The 25,437-nt window shown below is 44.4% G+C and overlaps 1 protein-coding gene across 1 annotated transcript in view; it reads left to right on the top strand.

Annotated features, from left to right (window-relative positions):
- The window catches only part of LOC126106857 (transmembrane protein 132E), a 264,511-nt gene extending 239,704 nt beyond the window's left edge, over window positions 1–24,807 (top strand). Inside the window, exons 15-16 of the mRNA XM_049913292.1 lie at window positions 3,078–3,416; window positions 24,213–24,807. Of these exons, the coding sequence (XP_049769249.1) occupies window positions 3,078–3,416; window positions 24,213–24,675 (802 nt within the window). The 3' untranslated portion in view covers window positions 24,676–24,807. The remainder of the gene's footprint in view (window positions 1–3,077; window positions 3,417–24,212) is intronic.
- The last annotated feature ends 630 nt before the right edge of the window (window positions 24,808–25,437 follow it).

Raw genomic sequence — 25,437 nt, 5'->3', positions numbered from 1 at the left:
CTGCCAGGCCTGGTTACAGCACTACTCCAGTGAACTCTGTACATATCAGACGGAAATGCATCTACAAAAGTTCTTTACATCAACCTATCGATGATGTGTAAGTGTACAAGTTACATTGATATCCAACTATATCCAACTATGTCTTCTGGGTTCTTCACTTTTTTTGTCGAGCTGTATATGTGCTCCATAAGCTCCTGCACAATGCATGATGCAGGGAGCATCAAAACAATATAAATTATTTTCCTGTTTCATAAGCGTACTGAACGAGTGAAAAGGGTCTGTCCATACACTTCTTAAAGTGTCCTAATCTTTTTATCTTTTTACCCTAGTCTCATCATCTCTATGTACGAATGTACGATATCCGATAGTAACAGCTTAATGTTTGCATAGTCTTCTTTGAAAGGTTGTCTACGTGTATCCAACGGGCTTTTGTGAGAACTTCGTCGTCTTTCCCGGAAGGATTCTCATTTCAATTGCCAGCGCATTTCTGTTACTCTTTTATGAGACACGCGCCGACCTTCGACGATCCTAGGAGTGAGTCTCTCAATTACGCCGATATCTGTTGCCATGCCTACAAGATAAGGGATTAAAACATTGAAACTACGCTCCATAATTGCATCCTCTACTGTCTTGTATCCGTTATCTTCACAGATGCATAGCACTTTCCCAGGCGTATCATCAAACCTACGTCTTCCATTCGCCTGCCCTAATATTGTTTAATTGCACGAAGGGTGCAGCCTGGAGTAGCATCCCCACGTGACGGACTGATGACTGTCAAAAGTGTCATATGCCCGCGCTCCATGACACATTCAGTTTGGGACTTACTCCCGGAAACTGGCACACAGTGTGATAAACAGAAACTACAAGTCAACAGCACTCCAAATACTTATTATGAGCCGGCCGCGGTGGTCTAGCGGTTCTGGCGCTGCAGTCCGGAACCGCGGGACTGCTACGGTCGCAGGTTCGAATCCTGCCTCGGGCATGGGTGTGTGTGATGTCCTTAGGTTAGTTAGGTTTAAGTAGTTCTAAGTTCTAGGGGACTTATGACCTAAGATGTTGAGTCCCATAGTGCTCAGAGCCACTTATTATGAAACTTCCTTCCACCAACAGCATTAGAACGCCACCACAAAACATTACATTTCGTGATGAATGTAAATTTTCTCATCTAATTAATTTTGCTACTGTACAGTTAGTAATGAAAGCCAAGTAGGCAAATTGTAGATAAGGAAAGTGGCTTTACAAGGGACAGAGTTAGTAATAACACTCATGGAGGAGCAACATTGCTCGATCGCCATAGCTGTGAGATTAAGCTCAAAAGGGGAGGTTCTGTTCACTGACAGAGTTTAGCTCATGGGCGTATACATCGAGAAAGGGGGGTGGGGATGGGGAGAGGTGGGGCACTTGTCGCACCCCAGAAACAATTACACTCTAACACGAAAAAAGTGACACACCACGAAGGGATTGTCCGAATGGGACAGAAATCGGTAGTTGCGACGTACATGTAAAGACAATCTAATGGTTACAGTTTCATAAAAATTGGATGATTTGTTCAAGAAAAAGAGCCTCAGAACTTGAGCAAGTCAGTAACACGTTGGTCCACTTCTGGCCCTTATGCAAGCCCTTACACGGTCTCGCATTGATTGCTAGAGCTGTTGGATGTCCTCCGAGGGATATAGTGCCAGATTCTGTCCAACTGACGCATTAGATCGTCAAAATCCTGAACTGGATGGAAGGCTCAGCCTGTAATGCTCCAAACGTTTTCGGTTGGGGAGTCACCCGGCGACCTTGCTGCTCAAGGTAGGGCTTGAGAAGCACGGAAACAAGCAGTAGAAACTCTCGTCGTGTGCGAGTGGGCAGTGTCTTGCTGAAATGTAAGCCAAGGATGTCTAGCCATGAACGGCGACAAACGGGACACAGAATATCGTCGACGTAGCGCTGCTCCGTAAGGGTGCCGCGGTTGGCAACCAAAGGTGTCCTGCTATGAAATGAAATGGTACTCTACACCATCACTAAACGCTGTCGGGCCGTATGGATGGTGACAGTCAGATTGGTATCTCACCGCTGTCTGGGGCGTCTGCAGACACGTCTTCGGCCTGGAATCTCATTGACTGGATTATAATTGTCTTCAGTGATCAGTACCGCTTCGAACTGAGCCCTGATGGTCAGTGAAAACCCGTCTGAGACGCCCAAGACAGCGGTGGGGTACCAGCGTGACTGTTACCCACCATACGGCCCAACATCGAGCAGTATCATCGGATGCCTCCGAAACTGAGAACGTTTGGAGTATTACGGGCAGGATCCTCCAATCAGCTGGGGTTTTCGACGATCCAAGACGCCAGTTTGACAGAATTTGACAAACTACCTATTGGCTTCTGTCTCGGGTTCTTCGGTCGACGTTCATCTGATGATTTTATTTACGTTTCGCAAGAGCAAGAGGAGAACCGCACCGGAAATGACCGCGGAGAAGCCCTCGGACGTTGGCGCGCCAGGTACATATAGTCTGCAGCCGCGAGCTCGGCTCCATTCACCAACGGCAATGGAGGGTGAAGCTCTGACAATGCCAGCCACTCGTGCTGGCGAAACGTCAATAAAATCATCTGAGGAACGTCGGCCGAAGAAACCGAGGCAGAAGGCAATAGGCAGTTTGTCAACAAGTGGCTACGAAAGCGTTAACAATTTTGTGACAGAATTCGATTCGATATCCTTCAGGAGGAGAGCTAACAACTCTATCAATCAATATCAAACCGAATAATTGGTGGCATATGCGCCGGATGAGGACCCATGCGTATAATTTTTCTGGAATTTTAATAATTTGTTTGTCTTTACCGATTTCTGTCCCATTAGAATAATTCTTTCGTCGAGTGTCACTTTTTTGTCTTAGAGTGTAATTCATTCAGCAGGAAATTAATATGATTTGCTCCCTTTACCCCTCCGTCTTCTCTGGCTCAGGTCGTGGGTAGGCGTTGGTTTGGCTCCCTCCTTTCGTAAATTACGTCCTTGTTGCGGTAGCCGCCGCGTGATTGTCGTGAGAGGCATCGGAAGGGCGGTAGTGAGACACTGCTTGGTGTGTGCGGCAGTCGCAGCAGCGGAACGCCGCCGCCGCTGCCTCCCCACGGGCTGGTGGCGCCCGCGCCCGCACCGGCGCCGGCGCCGGCGGACAAGCCGCTGGAGGTGGAGTACCGGCCGCCGGTGCCGCCGCACCGCAACATGGGCGTGACGGCGCGCATCGGGCCCTCCGCGGCCGCGGGGCTGCCCGCCGCCGGCTTCCAGCAGAGCCCGGCAGCCACCGGCGCGGACACCGCGGGGGCGCAGACCGCCTCCCCGCTGCCGGCGCCGCCCCCGCCGCCTCCGCACCAGCAGCTGCAGCCGCAGCAGCGCAGGCACCACCACCACCACCACCACCACCGCAGCAACAGGTTAGAGACCCACTACTGCCTCAACCACGCGCCGCCGCTCCAGTCGTCGTGAAGGACTCGGAGTCCGCTGCTTCAAAGCAAGTGCTATTCTTCTGTATCATCCTAAATGTTCTTTCCCGTTTCTATTTTCTCACGTTTACGTTATTTGCACCTTGCTGTCGTCAGGTAAACTCTGCTTGCGTTTGCCTGAACCGCTATCCCGGAATGCATCCGTTTCTTCACTTCTGCAGCAAACGGTTGCCGAGCATGTCGACAGCCAGTGCATCGTGGACGTATTGACACACTCTGGGATTAAAAACGAGTCCTCAAATATTAACGTATTTCGTAGAAGCAACCAATACTACGAAGGCTGTCCAGAAAGTAACAGACCTTTCGGTCTATTTCTGCTGTGGGCGGGGCTACAGCCACTGTCATCTTGGTGGCGTATCGTTCCTACACTCAGTACGAATCCAGCGGTGGTAGCATGTGATCAGTGTCTCCACTACTTAGCTTTATTTGAAGTGTTAACATTCATTTCACCATTAAAAAGCTTTCGCAACATTTACTCCTAATTTCACGGAATTTAGGGCAAGAAATTGTGGCGGGGAAGCTTGGTTACCACAAATTTTCTGCTAGCTGGGTTACCAAAATCCTAATGGACGAACACATCTACATCTACATCTACATCTACATGATTACTCTGCAATTCACTTTTAAGTGCTTGGCAGAGGGTTCATCTAACCGCAATCATACTATCTCTCTACCATTCCACTCCTGAACAGCGCGCGGGAAAAACGAACACCTAAACCTTTCTGTTCGAGCTCTGATTTGTCTTATTTTATTTTGATGATGATTCCTACCTATGTAGGTTGGGCTCAACAAAATATTTTCGCTTTTGGAAGAGAAAGTTGGTGACTGAAATTTCGTAAATAGATCTCGCCGCGACGAAAAACGTCTTTGCTTTAATGACTTCCATCCCAACTTGCGTATCATATCTGCCACACTCTCTCCCCTATTACGTGATAATACAAAACGAGCTGCCCTTTTTTGCACCCTTTCGATGTCCTCCGTCAATCCCACACCGAGCAGCAATATTCTAACAGAGGACGAACGAGTGTAGTGTAAGATGTCTCTTTAGTGGACTTGTTGCATCTTCTAAGTGTCCTGCCAATGAAGCGCAGCCTTTGGCTCGCCTTCCCCACAATATTGTCTACGTGGTCTTTCCAATTGAAGTCTTTCGTAATTTTTGCACCCAGGTACTTAGTTGAATTGACAGCCTTGAGAATTGTTCTATTTATCGAGTAATCGAATTCCAACGGATTGCTTTTGGAACTCATGTGGATCACCTCACACTTTTCGTTATTTAGCGTCAACTGCCACCTGCCACACCATACAGCAATCTTTTCTAAATCACTTTGCAACTGATACTGGTCTTCGGATGACGTTACTAGACGGTAAATTACAGCATCATCTGCGAACAACCTAAGAGAACTGCTCAGATTGTCACCCAGGTCATTTATACAGATCAGGAACAGACATAAAACACTGACACTCTTCGAAGATTACGTGAAAACTGGTAACAAAGACGAGACTTGGGTGAAGCATTTCAGTTCTGAAACAAAAAGACAATCGATGTAATGGGGACACGCAAGTTCTCCCAAGAAACCAAGGAGGTGGTTGTAAAAGCTGTCAACAACAATTATCATGCTTACTGTATTTTTGGACTCTAAGAGATGACTCTCGTTGATTTCCTTGAATGTGACATAACAGTTAACTCAGAGTCGTACTGTTAAACCCTGACAATGTTAAGGCTGCGATACAAAACAAGTGTCAGAAGAGAGTTAGCGCAAATGTTTTGTTTTTTCACGACAACCCATGCCCACACACGGCCAGTTGTACTCGAGAGCTCCAACAGGGTTTTGGTGGGAGGTGTTTGATCGTCCACCATACAGCCACCTCTTCCCAGCAATGAAGACCTGGCTCGCTAAACAACGCTTTGGTACTGACGCCGAAGTGCATGCCAGTATAAACCAATGGTTGCAATCGCAATTTCTACAAAGACGGTATTGAAAAACTTGTACCACGGTTTGACAAGTGCCTCAATTTGAGTGGCAACTGCGTAGGAAAATAGCTTAAGAGTGTACCTTTGAAATGTGTATAATGACATTAGTTTTTCCATATCGTCAATATTTTATTTCAAAATGTCTCTTACTTTCTGGATGACCCTCGTATGAACAACGTTAAAATTCCTCGAATTCACGACGCATAAAAAAATCCTGTTCTTCTGTATCTGAAGTAATTTCTGGAGATTTTTGTTCTAAACTCTTCCTAAAGTGACTTATGAACACATGGTTTTGAAACATCTCCATATTCCCCGGTATAAGCTTTGTTGTTGTTGTTGTTATGGTCTTCAGTCCTGATACTGGTTTGATGCAGCTCTCCATGCTACTCTATCCTGTGCAAGCTTCTTCATCTCCCAGTACCTACTGCAACCTACATCCTTCTGAATCTGCTTAGTGTATTCATCTCTTGGTCTCCCCCTACAATTTTTACCCTCCACGCTGCCCTCCAATACTAAATTGGTGATCCCTTGATGCCTCAGAACATGTCCTACCAACCGATCCCTTCTTCTAGTCAAGTTGTGCCACAAACTTCTCTTCTCCCCAATCCTATTCAATACTTCCTCATTAGTTATGTGATCTACCCATCTAATCTTCAGCATTCTTCTGTAGCACCACATTTCTAAAGCTTCTATTCTCTTCTTGTCCAAACTATTTATCGTCCATGTTTCACTTCCATACATGGCTACACTCCATACAAATACTTTCAGAAATGACTTCCTGACACTTAAATCTATACTCGATGTTAACAAATTCCTCTTCTTCAGAAACGCTTTCCTTGCCATTGCCAGTCTACATTTTATATCCTCTCTACTTCGACCATCATCAGTTATTTTGCTCCCCAAATAGCAAAACTCCTTTACTACTTCAAATGTCTCATTTCCTAATCTAATACCCTCAACATCAACCGACTTAATTCGACTACATTCCATTACCCTCGTTTTGCTTTTGTTGATGTTCATCTTATATCCTCCCTTCAAGACACCATCCATTACGTTCAACTGCTCTTCCAAGTCCTTTGCTGTCTCTGACAGAATTACAACGTCATCGGCGAACCTCAACGTTTTTATTTCTTCTCCATGGATTTTAATACCTACTCCGAATTTTTCTTTTGTTTCCTTTACTGCTTGCTCAATATACAGATTGAATAACATTGGGGAGAGGCTACAACCCTGTCTTACTCCCTTCTTAACAACTGCTTCCCTTTCATGTCCCTCGACTCTTATAACTGCCATCTGGTTTCTGTACAAATTGTAAATAGCCTTTCGCTCCCTGTATTTTACCCCTGCCACCTTTAGAATTTGAAAGAGAGTATTCCAGTCAACATTGTCAAAAGCTTTCTCTAAGTCTACAAATGCTAGAAACGTAGGTTTGCCTTTCCTTAATCTTTCTTCTAAGATAAGTCGTAAGGTCAGTATTGCCTCACGTGTTCCAACATTTCTACGGAATCCAAACTGATCTTCCCCGAGGTCGGCTTCTACCAGTTTTTCCATTCGTCTGTAAAGAATTCGTGTTAGTATTTTGCAGCTGTGGCTTATTAAACTGATTGTTCGGTAATTTTCACATCTGTCAACACCTGCTTTCTTTGGGATTGGAATTATTATATTCTTCTTGAAGTCTGAGGGTATTTCGCCTGTTTCATACATCTTGCTCACAAGATGGTAGAGTTTTGTCAGGACTGGCTCTCCCAAGGCCGTCAGTAGTTCCAATGGAATGTTGTCTACTCCGGGGGCCTTGTTTCGACTCAGGTCTTTCAGTGCTCTGTCAAACTCTTCACGCAGTATCGTATCTCCCATTTCGTCTTCATCTACGTCCTCTTCCATTTCCATAATATTGTCCTCAAGTTCATCGCCCTTGTATAGACCCTCTATATACTCCTTCCACCTTTTTGCTTTCCCTTCTTTGCTTAGAACTGGGTTTCCATCTGAGCTTTAGGAAAAAAATATTACTTATCATAAAATTACTTCTTTCTGTTGTCGAAAAAGAAAGATAATTTTCTAAATAAAAGGTAAACGAATGTCAAAATAGCATCACTTGCTTATTAGCTGCCCCAGGCTCCAGTTGCTGAACGTAAATTACATATCTTTTAGTTTTAATGGGCATTCCCCAATGTTACGTTTCACCCCGCTATTGATAGTTTTTCTGTAGTCTGTTTTCGTTCTTTTTATCACTTAAAATATTTTTTTATCTACATTTAAAACTTTATTTTACGTATTCATGCAATGTGAAGTTGCCTGTTTTTAGTTTGCATAAGGCTGTTAAGCATGTTAGTCTTCATGTTTAGAGATATATATTTGAAATAGATTAAGTGACTTTGTTACATTTTCAGTATAGCGTTCGCTCTTGATGCTTAGTGTTAAACAGATCTGTTAGAAAGAACATGTTGGAATACCTACGTATTTTAGGTTGCGTGGCATCTCAACATTTCTGATATTATGCTGAATACGTCGACCTAAATTGTCTTGAGTTAATGTGAAGCCTCAACTCACGCATAAAAATGAAGTGTGATGCTGCAGTATGCCCAAATTTGTGTTACTGATAAAATAAAGGCTGCTCCTGCATTGTGTATCGCAACTTGCGATATACTGGTGCCTTTGGTCCTGGAGTAAGACATATGTCGAATTGATGTTTCTTACATCCAGTAATCTGCACCATAACAGGAATAATTCACAGTGTCTTTCTGCTATCTAGTGTGTGAGGTGGCAATGAATTATTTTCGAGACATTAATCTCAACGTAACTGTTGATCAATATTCTCTGTTACATCATTGATTAATCTTCAGCCCAAATAGGGCTTCGTGAGTATTTGCACTGGTGAAGTACTCGAGTTTGCAATATTTCTGAAAAGTGTCCAGAATATATTCATCCTTTAGAACCAAAGAGCTTCTCTATTTTTGTTTCCATCGCTTTCAGTGTGACGAAGACACTATTACGTTAAGAATTAATAGTTGGATTTCCTTTTCAAATTAATTTATTTTATTAACGTATCCATACACGTTTCACATCATTTTCGCAGCGTATTCCCATCGATCTTGAAACTTTGGTAGGGGGTCATACTACAATTTTTTCCTATCTTGTGCCACTGAGCTTGTTCATGTTCACTACAGTCTGACGAACTTATTATTTTCAGTTTATTACGACAAAGAGAAAGATGATAGAATTTTACTAAACGATTAAACCTTTTTTGTCATCCTCATTCTTAGATTGGTGTGTTTTCTGTGTTACTCTGTGAGGCATAAATTGAAATATTCCCCAGAAAATCGCCGGCCGGAGTGGCCCAACGGTTCTAGGCACTACAGTCTGGAACCGCGCGACCGCTACGGTCGCGGGTTTGAATCCTGCCTCGGGCATGGATGTTTGTGATGTACTTAGGTTAGTTAGGTTTAAGTAGTTCTAAGTTCTAGGGGACTGATGACCTCAGAAGTTAAGTCCCATAGTGCTCAGAGCCATTTGAACTATTCCCCAAAAAACCAAGTTTCCATTACCATAAATAAAACAGCTGAGGTCGCTTACTCTCTGTTCTTACCATCCAGTAACATCACGACTATGCTGACACACTCATGTGATGATACATGAAGTAGTGTATCAGTTGTGATTATCATCAGTTCGTTCAAACAGGTTTTTAGAAGTGGCTAAAATCTTGGATCATATTACAACCAACACGGTGCCATACTTTGAAAAACATTTTGCTCGATATGCCCAAGGGATAGAAAATGGATATATAAAAATTCACGTTGATAGTACTTTATTCGTATGTATGTGCTTTTATTTGTGTAACGGAGATGTGTACTGCTGAGTATGTCGCTGTAAGAGACCATCTTTTGTTTCGGAGTGTGTTTTGATTTACTTGGAACTGATGAATGCGTCGTCGACGGGCACTGAATGCTAATCTTTCTTCCTTCCTTTTTTTCCTTTCCTATCCTTTTCATAGAGTAGCAAGATGATTGCATTGTCTGCTGTACATTAACACATTTTCTTTCTTTTTTGTTCATTTGTAGTGTATGTAAGTGACAAACAGATAAATAAATTTCGATGCCATATTCAAAAAGAAAGGTATCTTAAAATTTGAAGTCCCTTTGACGATGAGGCCAATAGACGGATCAGGGAAGGTGGAAGAATGAAATACGCCGTGAATTTGGCTTGAAAGATTAAGGAAACTTCAGGAAATCCCCGTCGGAAAGATTGGTTGTGGAGGTTGGTTGGATATTTGAACTACAGATCTCCAAAATTCGAATCTGGTGACGTGACCACTACATTACCTTGGCCAGCTGCACATACTGCAGAAGTACCGTACACTGAATACAAGTACTGTACTGTACTTGGCTTTCTTCAGGATGGTGAGGTGTATAAAAGAAAAGCACCTTTTCAGTACAGTTCAGTTCTGTTCATCAGAGAAAAAATTAGAGGGGACAACATTGCACCTTACTGGATTTGTGATGGAATTTCTCGCCTGTAAGCTACTATATTAACGAACAGGGAGAAACCTTTGACATAGTCTGTCTCAATCCATGACTCTAATTGCACATTGTTGCCACAGTATCATTTCTGCTACAGCTGCCGTTCAAATAGCATAAAAAGCAACGGCTACCGCTGACTCTGGCAAAGCTTTGCTACTTTCATTTATCCATTTGCTGTGGAGGAATATTGCGGATTTGCAAAGAGAGATGTGATTGCTACCGCATACTACTGTTGTTTTCGTTTCCGACTTACAAGACATAAGGAACCAAATAAAGGTAGTTAGGCACAGGATGCACTAATTTCTTCGTGGCCTTTTAGACAACTCCAGAAGAGAGAAAATTCTTAACGGCAAAGGCGTGTGTGGTGTTTTCTCACCGAACAGTACACATAATATGTGCAGAAGCACGGATAGTGGTAATCTGGGTGCAAAAAACTATGCTACAGTCTCCAAGGAAGGATAGTATTTGAAGGACATTGTATTGGAATTTTACGATCATGACGAGCATCACACAAGGCAAAAGGTGATGTTTTACACAAGAAGGCTTCACAGATTGCCGCAATTTGTAACAATTCAAATATCTGTGGGATTCAGGTACAGAGAGGGAGCAACGATGGAGACATATTCTAAAGGAGAGACATGCTTTTACAGCATCTCTGGCAATTTCACTGAGTCAATGCACAACATTAGCAGAGAAAATCATCGTTGCTCCATTATTTTTCTCGATGAGATTTGGCTTAATGAAAATCACGCTAGGAAGCACATCTTGTAAGATGAGAAGTTTGAAAGTGCTGCCTGGCAGAGGGGACAGGTTTATTATCTGTCATGAAGGATCATCTGAGTATGGCTGTCCCAGAACTGCAAAGCTGATATTTACAGCCAGCAAATCCAACGACTACCTAGAAGACACGCATAGTAATGTGTACAGCGCTAATTTTGGATTTAATACATCCTTTAGGAGTAGGCTGTGTTGCTGTCTTGGGTAACGACAATAATCTTTCGAAAGAACAACAAGAGAAAGTTGCTGATTCAGTTACAAATAAAGAAGAAATCAAGCAATAGCCAGGAAATTATTTCAGTTTAGAAAGGTGAGATGGTGGAAGAAGGCGCTACAAGCTCCTTTACAATAAAATTTAACTTTACAACCTAGCACCAAAATGAGCGACGAGGTTGTAAGGCTTCATCCTTGCCACCACCAATAGAATCCCACGGCAAACGCGTGAGCTCAAGTGGAAGGAAAAGTCGCGTTCATTAACTGGCGAGGCGAAATTAAAGATGTGCAGTATTTACGAAGCCTTTGATGATGTCACTGCAGAAGACTGTGTTAAATGCGGACGCCACGCTGAAAATTTAAAGGAAATCATTGTCACTACTTCAAATGATAACACAAATGTTACATTTTCGGATACACGTACTTCTTCAGAATAAGACAATCAAGCAACAACAAATTATGGCTACAAAAATACTGTATCCTATGTCTACTCATTTACTTGTCTCTGCTCTTTCCTCTCTCCTTGCAAAAAATTATAGATACGAGGCAGACCTACCGACGTACAGAACTATTGACATATAGTACGTGTGGTAGGATGATGTCAAATATTAGTAGTGGGGAGGAGAAGACCCATATCATATGCTATGTGCTGAGACAAAAAATAATCTGTAAATCCAATGAATGCTTGAATGTTCTGCTAATCACAACAGAATTTATTTTATGGTTCAAAATGGTTCAAATGGCTCTGAGCACTATGGGACTTAACATCTGAGGTCATCAGTCCCCTAGAACTTAGAACTACTTAAACCTAACTAACCTAAGGACATCACACACATCCATGCCCGAGGCAGGATTCGAACCTGCGACCGTAGCGGTCTCGCGGTTCCAAACTGACGCGCCTAGAATCGCTTGGCCACACCGGCTGGCAAATTATTTTATAATTTAACAGGTGAGCTGTTGTAGTGTGGCTGCATCTGACCAGTAGCACGCCACCTCATTGTTACTACACTTGGGTAGTATCAAGAACGACGACACAGAGAAGAGTCCAAGTTCAGAAACTATTTATTTGTACACTCAAATCTCATGAGAAATGAATACAAGGAACACTTCCTAGAACACATCCCTTGTAGAAGTCCAACATCGATGGGCTGAATAGTCCGACATAGTCCCACGTTAAGTCTTTAGCTATCACACAGATTTCCGACTAGACATCCTGAAGATCCTCGTCAGTGATAGCAGCTGTAGCTCTGGCTGTAGGCTCACTGAAGATTTCCGTATAGGCCTGGCGAGGTTGGTTATAAAATCACGTTCAAGGGTACGATCAACCTGCACGATTGGCTGCCACTGATTCGCGATAACGAAAAACTCCCTAGTTGGCTCGCCGGGCACGATGATGTTGTCTGACGTTTCATTGGTGCTTGAGGAGGGCGTGGCAAAGTAGTTTTCCCCGTCAGAAGCGTTCTTTGGAGGCGGCTGTCGACGTCTGCCTTGCTGTGTGGCTGCGCCTGCGAGATAGACCGCTGGTGGCACAGTGACGTGGGGAAGTACGTCGTCCGGCAGGCATCTGGGTATAGTATACCTTATCACAGGGGAATATATTGTAGCGACCTCCGGTGCCATGATTGTGGTGTAGGGGTTAGCGTCGCTGTCTGTCGTGTTGTGGGTCGCTAGTTCAGATCCAGCCGCTAGCAACCATTTATTATTTCTAATTTATCATTTATGGAAGGTTTCTTCAAAACTTTTTATAATATTTTTATATCTGCACTATTCTATGGTTTTATGAATACTAGCTTCCTGAAATAGTGGATATTTGTATCAATATCAGCATTCTCTATTCAGGTTGTATCTTGGTGTTCTAGATAGACGTGCTGCAGGAACTAATTGTTGTATTTCATTCACGACCCAGTTTCCGAATTTGGTCATGAGTACTGTAACGATATGGCATTGTTTGGTAAAGACGCTTGATACTTCTAAAACATGTACATCATCGTGGCTCCAATTAAGAAATGTAGATGGCGAAACCTACGTGGACAGGAACCGGAATAGCAGCAGTAAATTGTTCATATGTCCGTCTATTCAGGAGACCAGTGGACTCCAAACCAACAGTAAACTGCGCATAGGACATTCATCAGTGTTGGTTAAGACCTAACGAAATAGCAGATAGGATTCGGTCAGATCGCCAAATATGTACATCTGTTTGGACGGCACATTCCTGCAGTTGCTTAAGAGCAACGAAAAGAAGCTCGAAAGCTGGGAAAAATTCCAGGCTGAACTGGATAACGTACTTGGCAACAGTCAGCAGCAACTCCACTTAGCCGGCCGGAGCGGCCGTGCGGTTCTAGGCGCTACAGTCTGGAGCCGAGCGACCGCTACGGTCGCAGGTTCGAATCATGCGTCGGGCATAGATGTGTGTGATGTCCTTAGGTTAATTAGGTTTACTTAGTTCTAAGTTCTAGGCGACTGATGACCTCAGAAGTTAAGTCGCATAGTGCTCAGAGCCATTTTTGAACTCCACTTAATGAAAGAATAATTTAAGAACTGGGGCTAACATCATAAGGCAACGACATAGTTATACATACATAATGTTTTGGCCTTATGCTAAATTTTAAATTCGAATATGACTTAAGCTGACAAAATCCCACATTTGATGAAAGCAGTCATGGAAGATATGTATCAAGCTCTCCTGGTAAAGGGCGTCACATCAACAGAGGAATTCATCAAGAGGGGACAACGAATCGAGAAAATGCAATAAAGAAAGAGTCGATCGAAAGAGGTGTGACGGACTACCAAATGTCGTTCCTATTCCGGTGTGAAGACTACCATGAACTCGCCTCTCTAACACGCTAGACTGTAAGGGCAGAGTTATAGCATCGCATGACAACTATAAATGTCAGACCGAGTAATCAAGAGATGGCAGTCTTGAGTATCGACTCGATATATAAGGAGGTAATAGAGAATGTTGAGAATGAAGTGAATCAGTCTGTAGCACCAGTCACCACCATCGGCCAAGGCCCTATGAAGGCCAGCTTGGACTGCTACCGTCAAACGACATCCCAGCATCCGAACTATGTGGGTACAACCTTCACCAACAAAAGGGACTAATAGAAGAATAGACATTTGGAGGACGGAGGAAGACATGCAGCTCGTCTTTCAGTGTAGATGCCCTGTACATTTTGTGTGAAAATGCAGAAAAAGGCGACGAGTGTGCGACGACTGTTACGCCGTAAGACATCAACCACCACAACAGTCCTAAACACACCAGTCATCTGCAGACCCATGGGCCGAAACTCATCGCCGTAACCTGTGTGAGGTTGCACCCCAGCATACCGTAGCCATTTAGATGTACAAGCCACTCGCCTAGCTGCCGAATTTGGGAAAACTATGCGACGCGACCGTCTATGGAGGTGATTTATTTATTTAGCGTATGGCAAGTACAAATCACGTACGAAAAATCTAAAAGTACATAACACACAAAACAGTTACAATATCACAAACAAACATCTAGGTTAGAAATATAATCGATTGCACTGTTAGTTGCATCCATGAAGTCCCTTGTTGGCCCAGGGTAGGCCCTCAGAGGGCATTCTACCACGATATGGTGAATTGTCTGCCTGTCAGCGCCGCAGTCGCACTGTGGTGATGGCACTATGCTCCATTTGTACAAGGAGTCCGCACAACGGCCGTGGCTCGTCCTGATCCTGTTAAGGGTAGACCAGATTTTGCGGGGCAAGTCAAAGCCCCGAGGTCTGTTAGATGTTCCCAATAAGGTGTTAACCTGAGGCGGTGTCTTTTCCTCCCATTCTTCTCTCCAGCGGTCCTCAAGAATAAAAGCGTTCTTTACCAGATCTTTGGCACTTGCGAGAGGGGGGTGTCTGGATTTCAATCTATTTTGCTCAATTCCACTACTCAGGGTGTGGATAGGAAGATCTGGGCTATTTTGGATTTTTCGACACTCCCTGACAAGTGCGTGTTCTCTGCGCAAATGTGGCGGCGGGATATGGCTCAGTACAGGCAGCCATTGGACAGTAGTTGACCTGATCGTTCCAGAGATAATCCTCATCGTTTGGTTCAAGACTGCATCCACCTTCTTGATGTTAGCACTATTTAACCATATTGGGGAACAGTACTCTGCTGCAGAATAGACAAGTCCTAGTGCAGAGCTACGCAGAACGGAGGCAGTGGACCCCCAACTAGTGCCACAAAGCTTTTGGACAATGTTGTTTCTAGTTCTGACTTTTTCAGCAGTGTTTACAAGGTGTTGTTTATAGCTCAATTTTCTATCGAGTGTCACGCCCAGATACTTTGGTGTTCTATTATATGGAAGAATGCCGCCATCAAAGCGGATCTTGAGCTCTTTGTTTGCTAATTTGTTATTCAGGTGGAAACAAGTGGCCTCTGTTTTGGATGGGCTGGGTTGGAGCCTCCAGTCACGGACGTATTTTCCTAGAGTGGTCAAATCGCTGGATAGTGTGATCTCAGTTTCCTCCATCACTCGATGTTGTGTGGCCAAGGCCCAGTCGTCCGCATATCCGAACATTTTGGATCTCGTCCTAGGCATATCGGCTATATACATGCTGAAAAGCAGTGGAGCCAGTACTGAACCTTGGGGCAGGCCATTATTAAGTTTCATGAATTTACTTCTGTTGTTACCGATGACAACCTGGAATGGTCTATTGCAGAGCATTTCGTTGATAAGGTTAGCCGTTTTTGACATGGCACGATGCGGAGGAGGTGAAACTGCCACAGATGAAAATCCTCCATGGACGATAGTTACCAAGATGAGAGGAAATCTCATCCACGTTTACAATGTCGGCCAACCAATATTGGTTCTACTTGCCTCAGGGACTTCTTTGTCCATAATTTCAAACGCTCATCATCGCCAGCTAAAGAATACCATGTTCGGTGATATAAAAGTTATGGTGCTGAAGTTCGCAAACGAAATACATAGTGCCAAACGGAATATGAAATATTTTAATAACAATCAATTACACAACACAATCATTAGAATATGTCGTTTTAACAGAACATAGTCATAATTTTATTCTCAGAAGGGACTTCAAAAGTGTCAAAAGCAGTCACGAACGATGAAAGATCAGAGCTTCAGATCGACGAAGCAACTCCAACCAGAATATATAACAATCACTGCTCTGGGTCGTTGTTTACCACTGAAGAAGCTGTTACCCAACCCACTGCGCTCTGACGGCACCATAAAATGCCTGAAAGCAGCAAAATATTTCTCAGCTATGTGCATTCAGACAGATTACTGGAAAACCGAGGTTGGCTGGGAGAAGACTGCCTTGATAACTCCTGATGGCTTCTATGAGCTACGTAGTTTGGATTATTTTAACACTATAGCCACCTTCGAACGTATGATGGCAACCTGGTTCGGCACCTAAAATGGATGACGTACGTTTGCTGTCTGGATGACATTGTCGTTTTTGTAACACGTTTGAAGAACATCTGAGCTGAATGACAACTGTGTTGAAGTGCGATAAAAAATACAGGTCATTGTCTGATTCGATAAAGTGCCTCTTTGTCTCCTAAAAAAATAAAAATCTTGGGGCACCTAGTGAGTGGCGATGGAGTCGCCTTGATCTAATGAAGATACGAGCAGTCACCGAGTTAACGACTCCTAGGCACATTCGTAATGGGAGACATTTTCTCGCAATGGACTCGCACTACAAGTGATTCATAAACGAGTTCCGTTTCAAGACACGTCACTTGCAAGTACTATAGCAGGGAGATGTCAAATTTTCCTGCAATGAGGCGCAAAAAATATTTTTACTTGTCCTTAAGGAGGCGTTAACATCATCTACAGCCTGGCATTGTATGAGGAGAATGCCGGGACAACTTCAGGCGACACTATTGGTTTTGGGATGGGGGCAGTTCTAGTACAGATTCTGGAAGGTGCTGAAAAAGTGAGAGCTGATGTTTCCAGAGTATCCTTCAAGTCAGAAAGAACTACCCCACAACCAAAATAGACTGCCTTTCATTTGTTTGGACCGTTAATAACTTCTAGTCATATTTATTTGGGAAACCAGTCACCTTTACGACGGTTCACCATTCTCCGTGCTAGTAGCCTGAAGGATTCTATGAGGTTGATCCGTGAGATTACTGGCTGATCAGCCTGAAGGATCCGTTGGATTGAATGGCGACATGAGCACCGAGGTTTCAGCATTACGTCGCAGTGGTACACAAAAGTGGACATAGACAAAAGGATGCCTACTCTCTTTCAAGGAATCATTTGGCTGAACACAGCAACATCGACGAAATTTCAGTCACCACTACATTAAATGACACTGCTGTTGAACAGACGGAAGATCCATTGAAGTCTTGAAGACTGAGAAACTGAACAAAGGAGGATTCCAATTAATGACAGGGACACTGATTAAGAGGAACTACGATGCGATGGGACGAAAATGGTTTCTCGTCGTCCCATCTCCTCTACGATACTGAAGTATTTTCACGACGCTGTAACATCTGGTCACCTAGGATTCGTGAAGACATTACACTGAATCAGAGCGGTTATCACTGGCCAGGCTTCTACCAATCCGTTAGACCTTGTGTGAGCCACTGTAAGGAATGCCAATGACGAAAGCATGTGCCGCAATTACGTTCGGGGATTCTGGTACTAATTCCACCAGCAGCAGCACCATTCCATCGAAATGGAATCGAGCTCTTGAGAAGGTTCCCGAAGTCGACAAATGGGAATCGATGGCTAAAATCTGCACTGACTACCTCACCTGTTATGCTGTCACCAAAGCTGTGCCAACTGCCCAAGCTTCATAAATTGCCAAGTTCCTTGTAGAAGACATCATTTTGAGCCTGGGATACCCCTGTGATGATCTCTGGTCATGGAAAAGTTGAGATTGGTATCTGATATTATTTCAGACTGTGACATAACCTACAAGATGACTAACGACTATCATTCACGGAGGAATGACCCATAGAATGCTTTAATCAGACTTCGGCAGATGTACGTTGGTGTTCAGCAGAGAAGTGGGGATACATTTCTGCCCATCGTAATATTCGTATACAACAAAGCGAAGCAAGACGCTACAGGCTTCATACCGGACTTTCTTTGGACTGGTTTGTCAGTGAGCAAAATTGGCGCCTTTGAGGGACTGAGAATCCTCATTTCGCGATCGAGAAGTCTCTTCACCCTCAACCACTGACTGTGTGGCGTGCAACGTCCAGTCAGGGAATAATCGGTGCGATATTCGTTGACACCACGGTGACTACCGAACGGAACGTGACGGTTTTGGAAGATGATTTCATTCTCATTATCCAAAGTGACCCTGATTTCGCAAAGATGTTGAGACATGAAGGAGCTCGACCCCATCGAAGCAGGAGAGTTTGATGTCCTGGAGGAACACTATGGAGACGCATTTTGGCTCTGGGGTACCCATTGGCGTGGGCCTCGATTGCCCACGATATTCTCCGGATCTGAACACGTGCGGCTGTATTAAAGACAAGGTGTACAGCAATAACCGCAAAACCATTTCTGAGATGAAAACAGCCATTCAGGAGATCATCGAGAGCTTCGATGTTTCAACACTTCAGCGGGTCATGCAGAATTTCGTTGTTAGTCTGCGCCAGATCATCGCCAATGATGGCAAGCATATCAAACATGTCATAACCGAAATTCGAATATCTTTAGTGACGTTCATATGTTGAATAAAGTGTGTCCACGCCGCAGTTTGTAACTAATTAACTTTTTTTATATAGTTCAATAATTGTCACTCTATAAGTTCTGTTTCTGCTGTACGTTGGTGTTCTTGGTAAACGTACTTCCGATGCCAAGTGTTGTCTTTCATGCAAAACCAGCTTTAAGATTTGGTATTGAGTGTGTTTCGACATGACAGTACTAATGTGGAAAGTCCAAAGAATTTTCAATTATTTTCTTAACGTCCGATTTCGCAGCCGCGATAAATTGTTGAAAAGGAGTAATTGTCAGATTCTGGCTTTTAAATCGTTATTGTTATGTGGCATCCAGTGATTTTAGTGGTCTTGTTATTGCTAAACCAGCGCTGTCAAGGCACTAAGCATATTATTTGTCCGCAACTGAGAGGAAGGCACGTGACGGGAATGCGACAGCGAGGCTTGGGACGTGCTCTTGGCAGCGCACTATCCGATGCTGTAAAAACATTTTAATGGACGCAATTATGCATACATTGTAAAAGTAACTGACTTGAAGGAATTTGAGTGACACATACTTAATCGTCACGCTTTTTCAGTGTACTTCAACTTTGGGAATAATATCAATCGTGCAATAGTCTTCGCGGATTTCTCGCCGTATAGTAACTCAGAGTGAACGCGACGTTTCGGGAAGGTTATTCTCTCTTTCCGTCATATGGCAAAGTGGCGGTGTCGTCATCTAAAAGCGCAGCACTTACCTCAAGATATCTACTGATTTTGTCATTAGTACTGGGTTTTTGGAACTTCTCTTTATTGATACTTCATCAGGGTTTTGCAGAAGTACTTATTTGTGGCTTCTTCATGGCTTTTCTGTCTGTTTAGTAGCGTAACTGGTCGTCCATCGGAATCACTTTGATCTTCAGATTCCTAACAGCCGGATAGGTATTTTGTTTGATTCTCTTGTGCACCGGTAAAACTTGGTGGCATTCTTCGTAAGTCAGTCCTCCATCACGTAGTCCATAACTGGTCGAATATACATCTACCAGATGGTGAGGCTGCAGGTAATGGAAAGTTCGGACTATTCATTAAGGAGCAGTCACAGGGTCTGAAGCCTCTGGGAGGTCTTACATTTCACCTGTGGGTTCGGTCGATTGTTATTCCAAAATATTTCACGGCTGTAGTTCACCGAAGACGTTGATTTCTAGGACGCCTGGCTTACTGCGTTTATTGATAATAAACTGGCTCTTTGTGGCGTTGAAACCAACAATCCTTTTCGATGCTCATTTCTGTGATGACTGGGAGGCATCCTGTGACCACCTGCTTCTTGTGACTATGACAATATCATCAGCGTGGATAGCTTGCATTATTCTCGGTATCTGTGGCAGGTCCGAGGTTTACAGTGAGTAAAACTCTAGGCGCAGTAGCGATCCTTGTGACAACCCCGGCCCTGGTAAGTCACATTGTCGACGTGCCCTCACCGACTTGAAGACGAATGTCTAGTCGTCAGAACAGCCGGTGCGTGACACTCTGTCTCCTTATACAGGGCGGGCAGAAACAGCCTGAAAATCTTGTAAGGGTATAGCAGTGTAGGTTGTTCTGAGAAACAATTGTTAAGGAAAAAATATGACACGTTGCGCCGTTTTCGAGTTAATTAGTATTGAAGTTAGCCAATCAGGCCGTTGCGCACAAATTCAAGCAGACTAGAAGATACAAATAGTGTCAGTTGTTCTTATAGCGTAGATGACAGCAGATGAGAGTGCTCGGTCTCCGGCTGGGGTTTGATCTTTACTAACGTCCAATGTCTCGTTCGGTTTTAGGCAGCCAAACGAAGAACGAATTTGGTGACCGTTTCTGGCGTGCTGCATGAATGGGCACGCGCAACGGCCTGGCTGGCTAACTTCAATGCAAATTAACTCGGAAACGGCACAACGTATAGCATTTTTTTCTTAACAGTTATTTCTCAGCAGACCCAACCCTGAAACACCATTCACGCTTTTCAGCCACACAGTATAGTTGTCACCTGTTCCACAATAGTTTAACAGAGACAGACAGATTGTTTACGTAGCTGACAAGTCTGTCTGTCTTCCACCGCTGCTCTATGCCAAGTGGACTGTAGCTTTTTCATTTTACTGCTTCACAGACTGGTTGCAGTATTGCGCTGATCGCTAAACTCTTATCTCTGTTAACATATATTAGTTCGCACTCATATCTCGACTGCCTTCATCATAATCCTGTCCTAGAAAACCTTAGCTGAGCAGATTATAGAAATCTTTTCGAAACAGAACATGTTCATCTCCGGTAAGCTCTGAGCTCCAAGGTATGGCACGAACGCAATCTTCCGTTCTCTTTCATTGTTTTTTTTAATGTGCTCTTGTCCTTGTGTGTGTATGCCCACACCACCTCCTTACTTTGTTCATTTCTGTAGCTGTTGGTAGAAAAAGCCTTGCTTTAGCATGGCCGAAGGAGGAGGGTTCAAAAAATGGCTCTGAGCACTATGGGACTTAACAACTATGGTCATCAGTCCCCTAGAACTTAGAACTACTTAAACCTAACTAACCTAAGGACAGCACACAACATCCAGCCATCACGAGGCAGAGAAAATCCCTGACCCCAGCGGGAATCGAACCCGGGAACCCGGGCGTGGGAAGCGAGAACGCTACCGCACGACCACGAGATGCGGGCGAAGGAGGAGGGGACGAGACTGAGGACAAGGGATGTTCGTCCCTCTCCTTGCAGACATTCTTCTAGGATTGAAGTTAAAATCTTCCGGGTTATTAGGCCGCGTCATGTTTCTTCTAAAATGTTCGATGTTTCAGCCCCTCTGCTGGGATATTCCTCAGGATCGTTTGGTGTCCACTACTGTCAGAACACTGTCTGAGACGAGTGTCGCGTCCACTTATAAAAGGGGAGTTTTCTGGCGTTCGCGCTGCAGGAGTGATAGTATTGGTTAAAATTCATATGGCTACCATTGGTGAAGCATAGTCATAGACTAATATTCCCGCTCTGATGCAGAAGAAAGGGGCGTTGGTAGCTCATCTCTGTGGATACCATTGGCGGTCCATCGTCATTGGATAGAAAGGTACTATTCCACACTTATGCCGGAGAAGGGTTATTGGTTCAAATGCCTGCTACCGCTATTGGTTGGTCGTCATCAGTGGCTAGATTCGAAACGGATAGAGCAAGAGAGGGGGAATGTTTACCCAAAATATTATTGTCCGCCGAGGTGACTTGCAGCGCGTTGTTTATGCCGCTCACACACCGCGGCCGCGTATTTACTTCCTTGATGGCGGGGAGCCACTATGCCGGAAGCCTATAGCCGGCCTCTCTATTGAAATTAGATGTATTCCTAGAAATTTCGACCGCTTGTCGGATCTTTCTTCTATAAATGTTCGTTTCTTTAGCCAGTACACGTACATTATTAAAATCGATATCAGAGCCACAGTTCTCGTGATGTTCCGCTACTGCCAATTTTGCACTTTGTTTTAGCCGCATGTGCCGTTCGTGTTCCTTAATGCGTTCTTTAACAGTTCTTCCCGTTTCGCCTACATACACTTTGCCACAGCATTCTTCTAGGATTCCTGCTATACATGTGTTAGACAGCATTGTTTGATGAGGTGGGTTTGGCTCGAGTCACGCGGAATTTCGAGGGGTGGGCTGCTGACATTTGATGACTGCTGTGTAGCACGAGAACACGAGTGAGGGAAGAGCGCAGAAAGAAGTGTTGAGGGGAGATACCTTTCACACTTGCCAAAGAGTGCAGAAAATGTGTTCGCTAGGTAGGGGTGCACATTTTGTATTTCCCTCTCGAGCTTTTAGTTTCGCTGTAACGTAGTATATATGGAGTGTTCAACTGAAGAGGCACGAAACGTCGTAACAAGCAGACCGGTTGAAATTTTCATATGTCGCTGTTGGGTAACGTAGTGAGACATCTAGGGACGTGAATGTAGCGTTGTCACAGCCACAACAATTTGAAAGCTGTGCTTACCTTCTCATTGAATCCCTCGAGCACGGGAGAAAGATTAACTGTGGCGTGTACTGTGAGACATTCCATAGCCTGAGCAAGTCTATCAAGAGCAGTCGGCTTGGACTGTCCACAGAGGGAGTGATTCTACTCCACATAACGCACACGTCTCAAAGGTCACATATGTGTTGTTGTTGTAATCTTCAGTCCTGAGACTGGTTTGATGCAGCTCTCCATGCTACTCTATCCTGTGCAAGCTTCTTCATCTCCCAATACCTACTGCAACCTACATTCTTCTGAATCTGCTTAATGTATTCATCTCTTGGTCTCCCTTTACGATTTGTATCCTCCACGCTGCCCTCCAATGCTAAATTTGTGATCCCTTGATGCCTCAGAACATGTCCTACCAACCAGTCCCTTCTTCTAGTCAAGTTGTGCCACAAACTCCTCCCCAATTCTATTCGATACCTCTTCATTAGTTACGTGATCTACCCATCTAATCTTCAGAATTATTCTGTAGCACCACATTTCGAAAGCTTCTATTCTCTTCTTGTGCAAACTATTTATCGTCCATGTTTCACTTCCATCCATGGCTACACTCCATACAAAAACTTTCAGACACGACTTCTTGACACTTAAATCTGTACTCGATGTTAACAAATTTGTCTTCTTCAGAAACGCTTTCCTTCCATTGCCAGTCTACATTTTATATCTTCTCTACTTTGACCATCATCAGTTATTTTGCTCCCCAAACAGCAACACTCATTTACTACCTTAAGCGTCTCATTTCCTAATCTAATTCCCGCAGCGTCATCCGACTTCATTCGACTACATTCCATTATCCTCGTTTTGGTTTAGTTGATGTTCATCTTATATCCTCCTTTCAAGACACTGTCCATTCCGTTCAACTGCTCTTCCAAGTCCTTTGCTGTCTCTGAGACAATTACAATGTCATCGGCGAACCTCAAAGTTTTTATTTCTTCTCCATGGATTTGAATACCTACTCCGAATTTTTCTTTTGTTTCCTTTACTGCTTGCTCAATATACAGATTGAATAACATTGGGGAGAGGCTACAACCCTGTCTCACTCCCTTCCCAACCACTGCTTCCCTTTCGTGTCCCTCGACTCTTATAACTGGCATCTGGTTTCTGTACAAATTATAAATAGTCTTTCGCTCCCTGTATTTTACCCTTGCCACCTTTAGAATTTGAAAGAGAGTATTCCAGTCAATATGTGTAATATCCAAAAAAGACACGGTGTAGGGTTGGTTCCTGGCATAGTCACAGGCATTCTAGGAACAGGGAATCATTCGGCTCGTGAAGCAGTGGGATAGTTGCATTCACACCTCTGGTGGTTGCTTTTGAATAAAGATTTTAATTATACCCACAGTTATGTTTCGTACCGTTTCTCTTCAACACCCCTCATAGTAAAGCCCTGATGTAATGTACATAACCTAAGCTAATCTATAGGTAGTAGGTAGCAGCTTATCTTTTCGTTTCCTTTTTTTTGTGACCCAAATGGGTTGGTAAAAAGACCAGATGATGACGCAATAGCAGCACTCCACTGATGTAGTAAAGCTGATACCCCTGCATCTGCATAGCGCTATGTTACTGGGAAGTATGCAGTAGATCTGACGCTGTGTTGTGCTCAGGGCTGGCGGAGGCGGAGGTGGCGGCGGCCACGACGGCGGCGCGCCGGAGCAGCCCCCGCAGCGGCACAAGTCCCGCCGCTCGTCCGGCCACCAGCCGCAGGTACAGCCGCAGCCGCAGGTGCCGCCGCACCAGCTCCAGCTGCAGCACCACCAGCACCAGCTGCAGCAGCTGCAGCTGCAGCACGAGGCGGCAGCCGCGGCAGCAGCCGCAGCCGCGGCCGGCGCCAACTCCTCCGACTTCGTACCTGGCGCGCAGCGGGGGGCGGGCGGCGGCTCGGAGGTGAAGCGCGCCACCATCGTCGGGAACCCCATGTTCTCGGCAGGCGCCGCCGTCGTCGCCGGCGGTGTGGCGCTGTCTGGCGCCGCGCACGACGACCTGGTCGGTCTCGACGACCTCAACCTCGGCATGGACTACGACCAGATCATGGAGTACTTCGACAACCTCAAAGAGTCAAACGCCTGAATCTAGTCACGCGACTACGTCGTCCGCAACCGCGGGAGGCGGCAACCCATACCAAAAAGAAGCTATTCGTGTACAACATATTTATTTATCTACCCGCGCCAAATGTCACATTTCTTTAACACGCGAAGCGTAACGCACTGAACAGCCACTGCTGTGGAGACGGTACATTTGAATAGTTTTTGTCAACAGGTTACTGTATCCACTTCTTTGAGGTGGTGCATTATTCGTCTCCTGCAGCTAACATGACCTAGCTTCGGACTCCGTCCGAAGAAAGCAAGGTGTCTCCAGCATTTTTTCCACCGTATGACGTTTGTGTTCCTGCTAGCTACTATATGCACGCTGTATTGCTGTTGGTGTGTTGTGTCGTCAGCTGATTGAAGTCGACTAAGCAAAGGGAGGCGTCTACCTTCCCCCGCACTGTACAGTATTTATTCTAAAAAGATGTTTCGATTGATGTTCCTACTTGTCACGCCTCTGACCCGTACCTCAACCTCACACGCCAGCTGGGAGCTGTCCGTCACCCCTGCTGCCGCAGCACAACTTTCGAGAAGCATCTTTTTTATATTTTATGCCAAAAAGAACAATGTCGTTTTGTTTATAGAAGAATTTTATTTTTATGCGTGTGCACTCCATAGTTTTATTATGGGCATCGTGCTGTCTGTTGGTGGCCTTTGCATGAGAGGTACCCCACCACCCGAATATTTAATATATTTATTGAGGACACTTGATTTTCCTTGTAACGTCTGTGTTGTAAAAAGTGTA

The sequence above is a fragment of the Schistocerca cancellata genome, chromosome 1, assembly GCF_023864275.1.
Source record: "Schistocerca cancellata isolate TAMUIC-IGC-003103 chromosome 1, iqSchCanc2.1, whole genome shotgun sequence".
NCBI lineage: Eukaryota > Metazoa > Arthropoda > Insecta > Orthoptera > Acrididae > Schistocerca > Schistocerca cancellata.
This window is presented reverse-complemented; position numbering and strand designations above follow the sequence as displayed.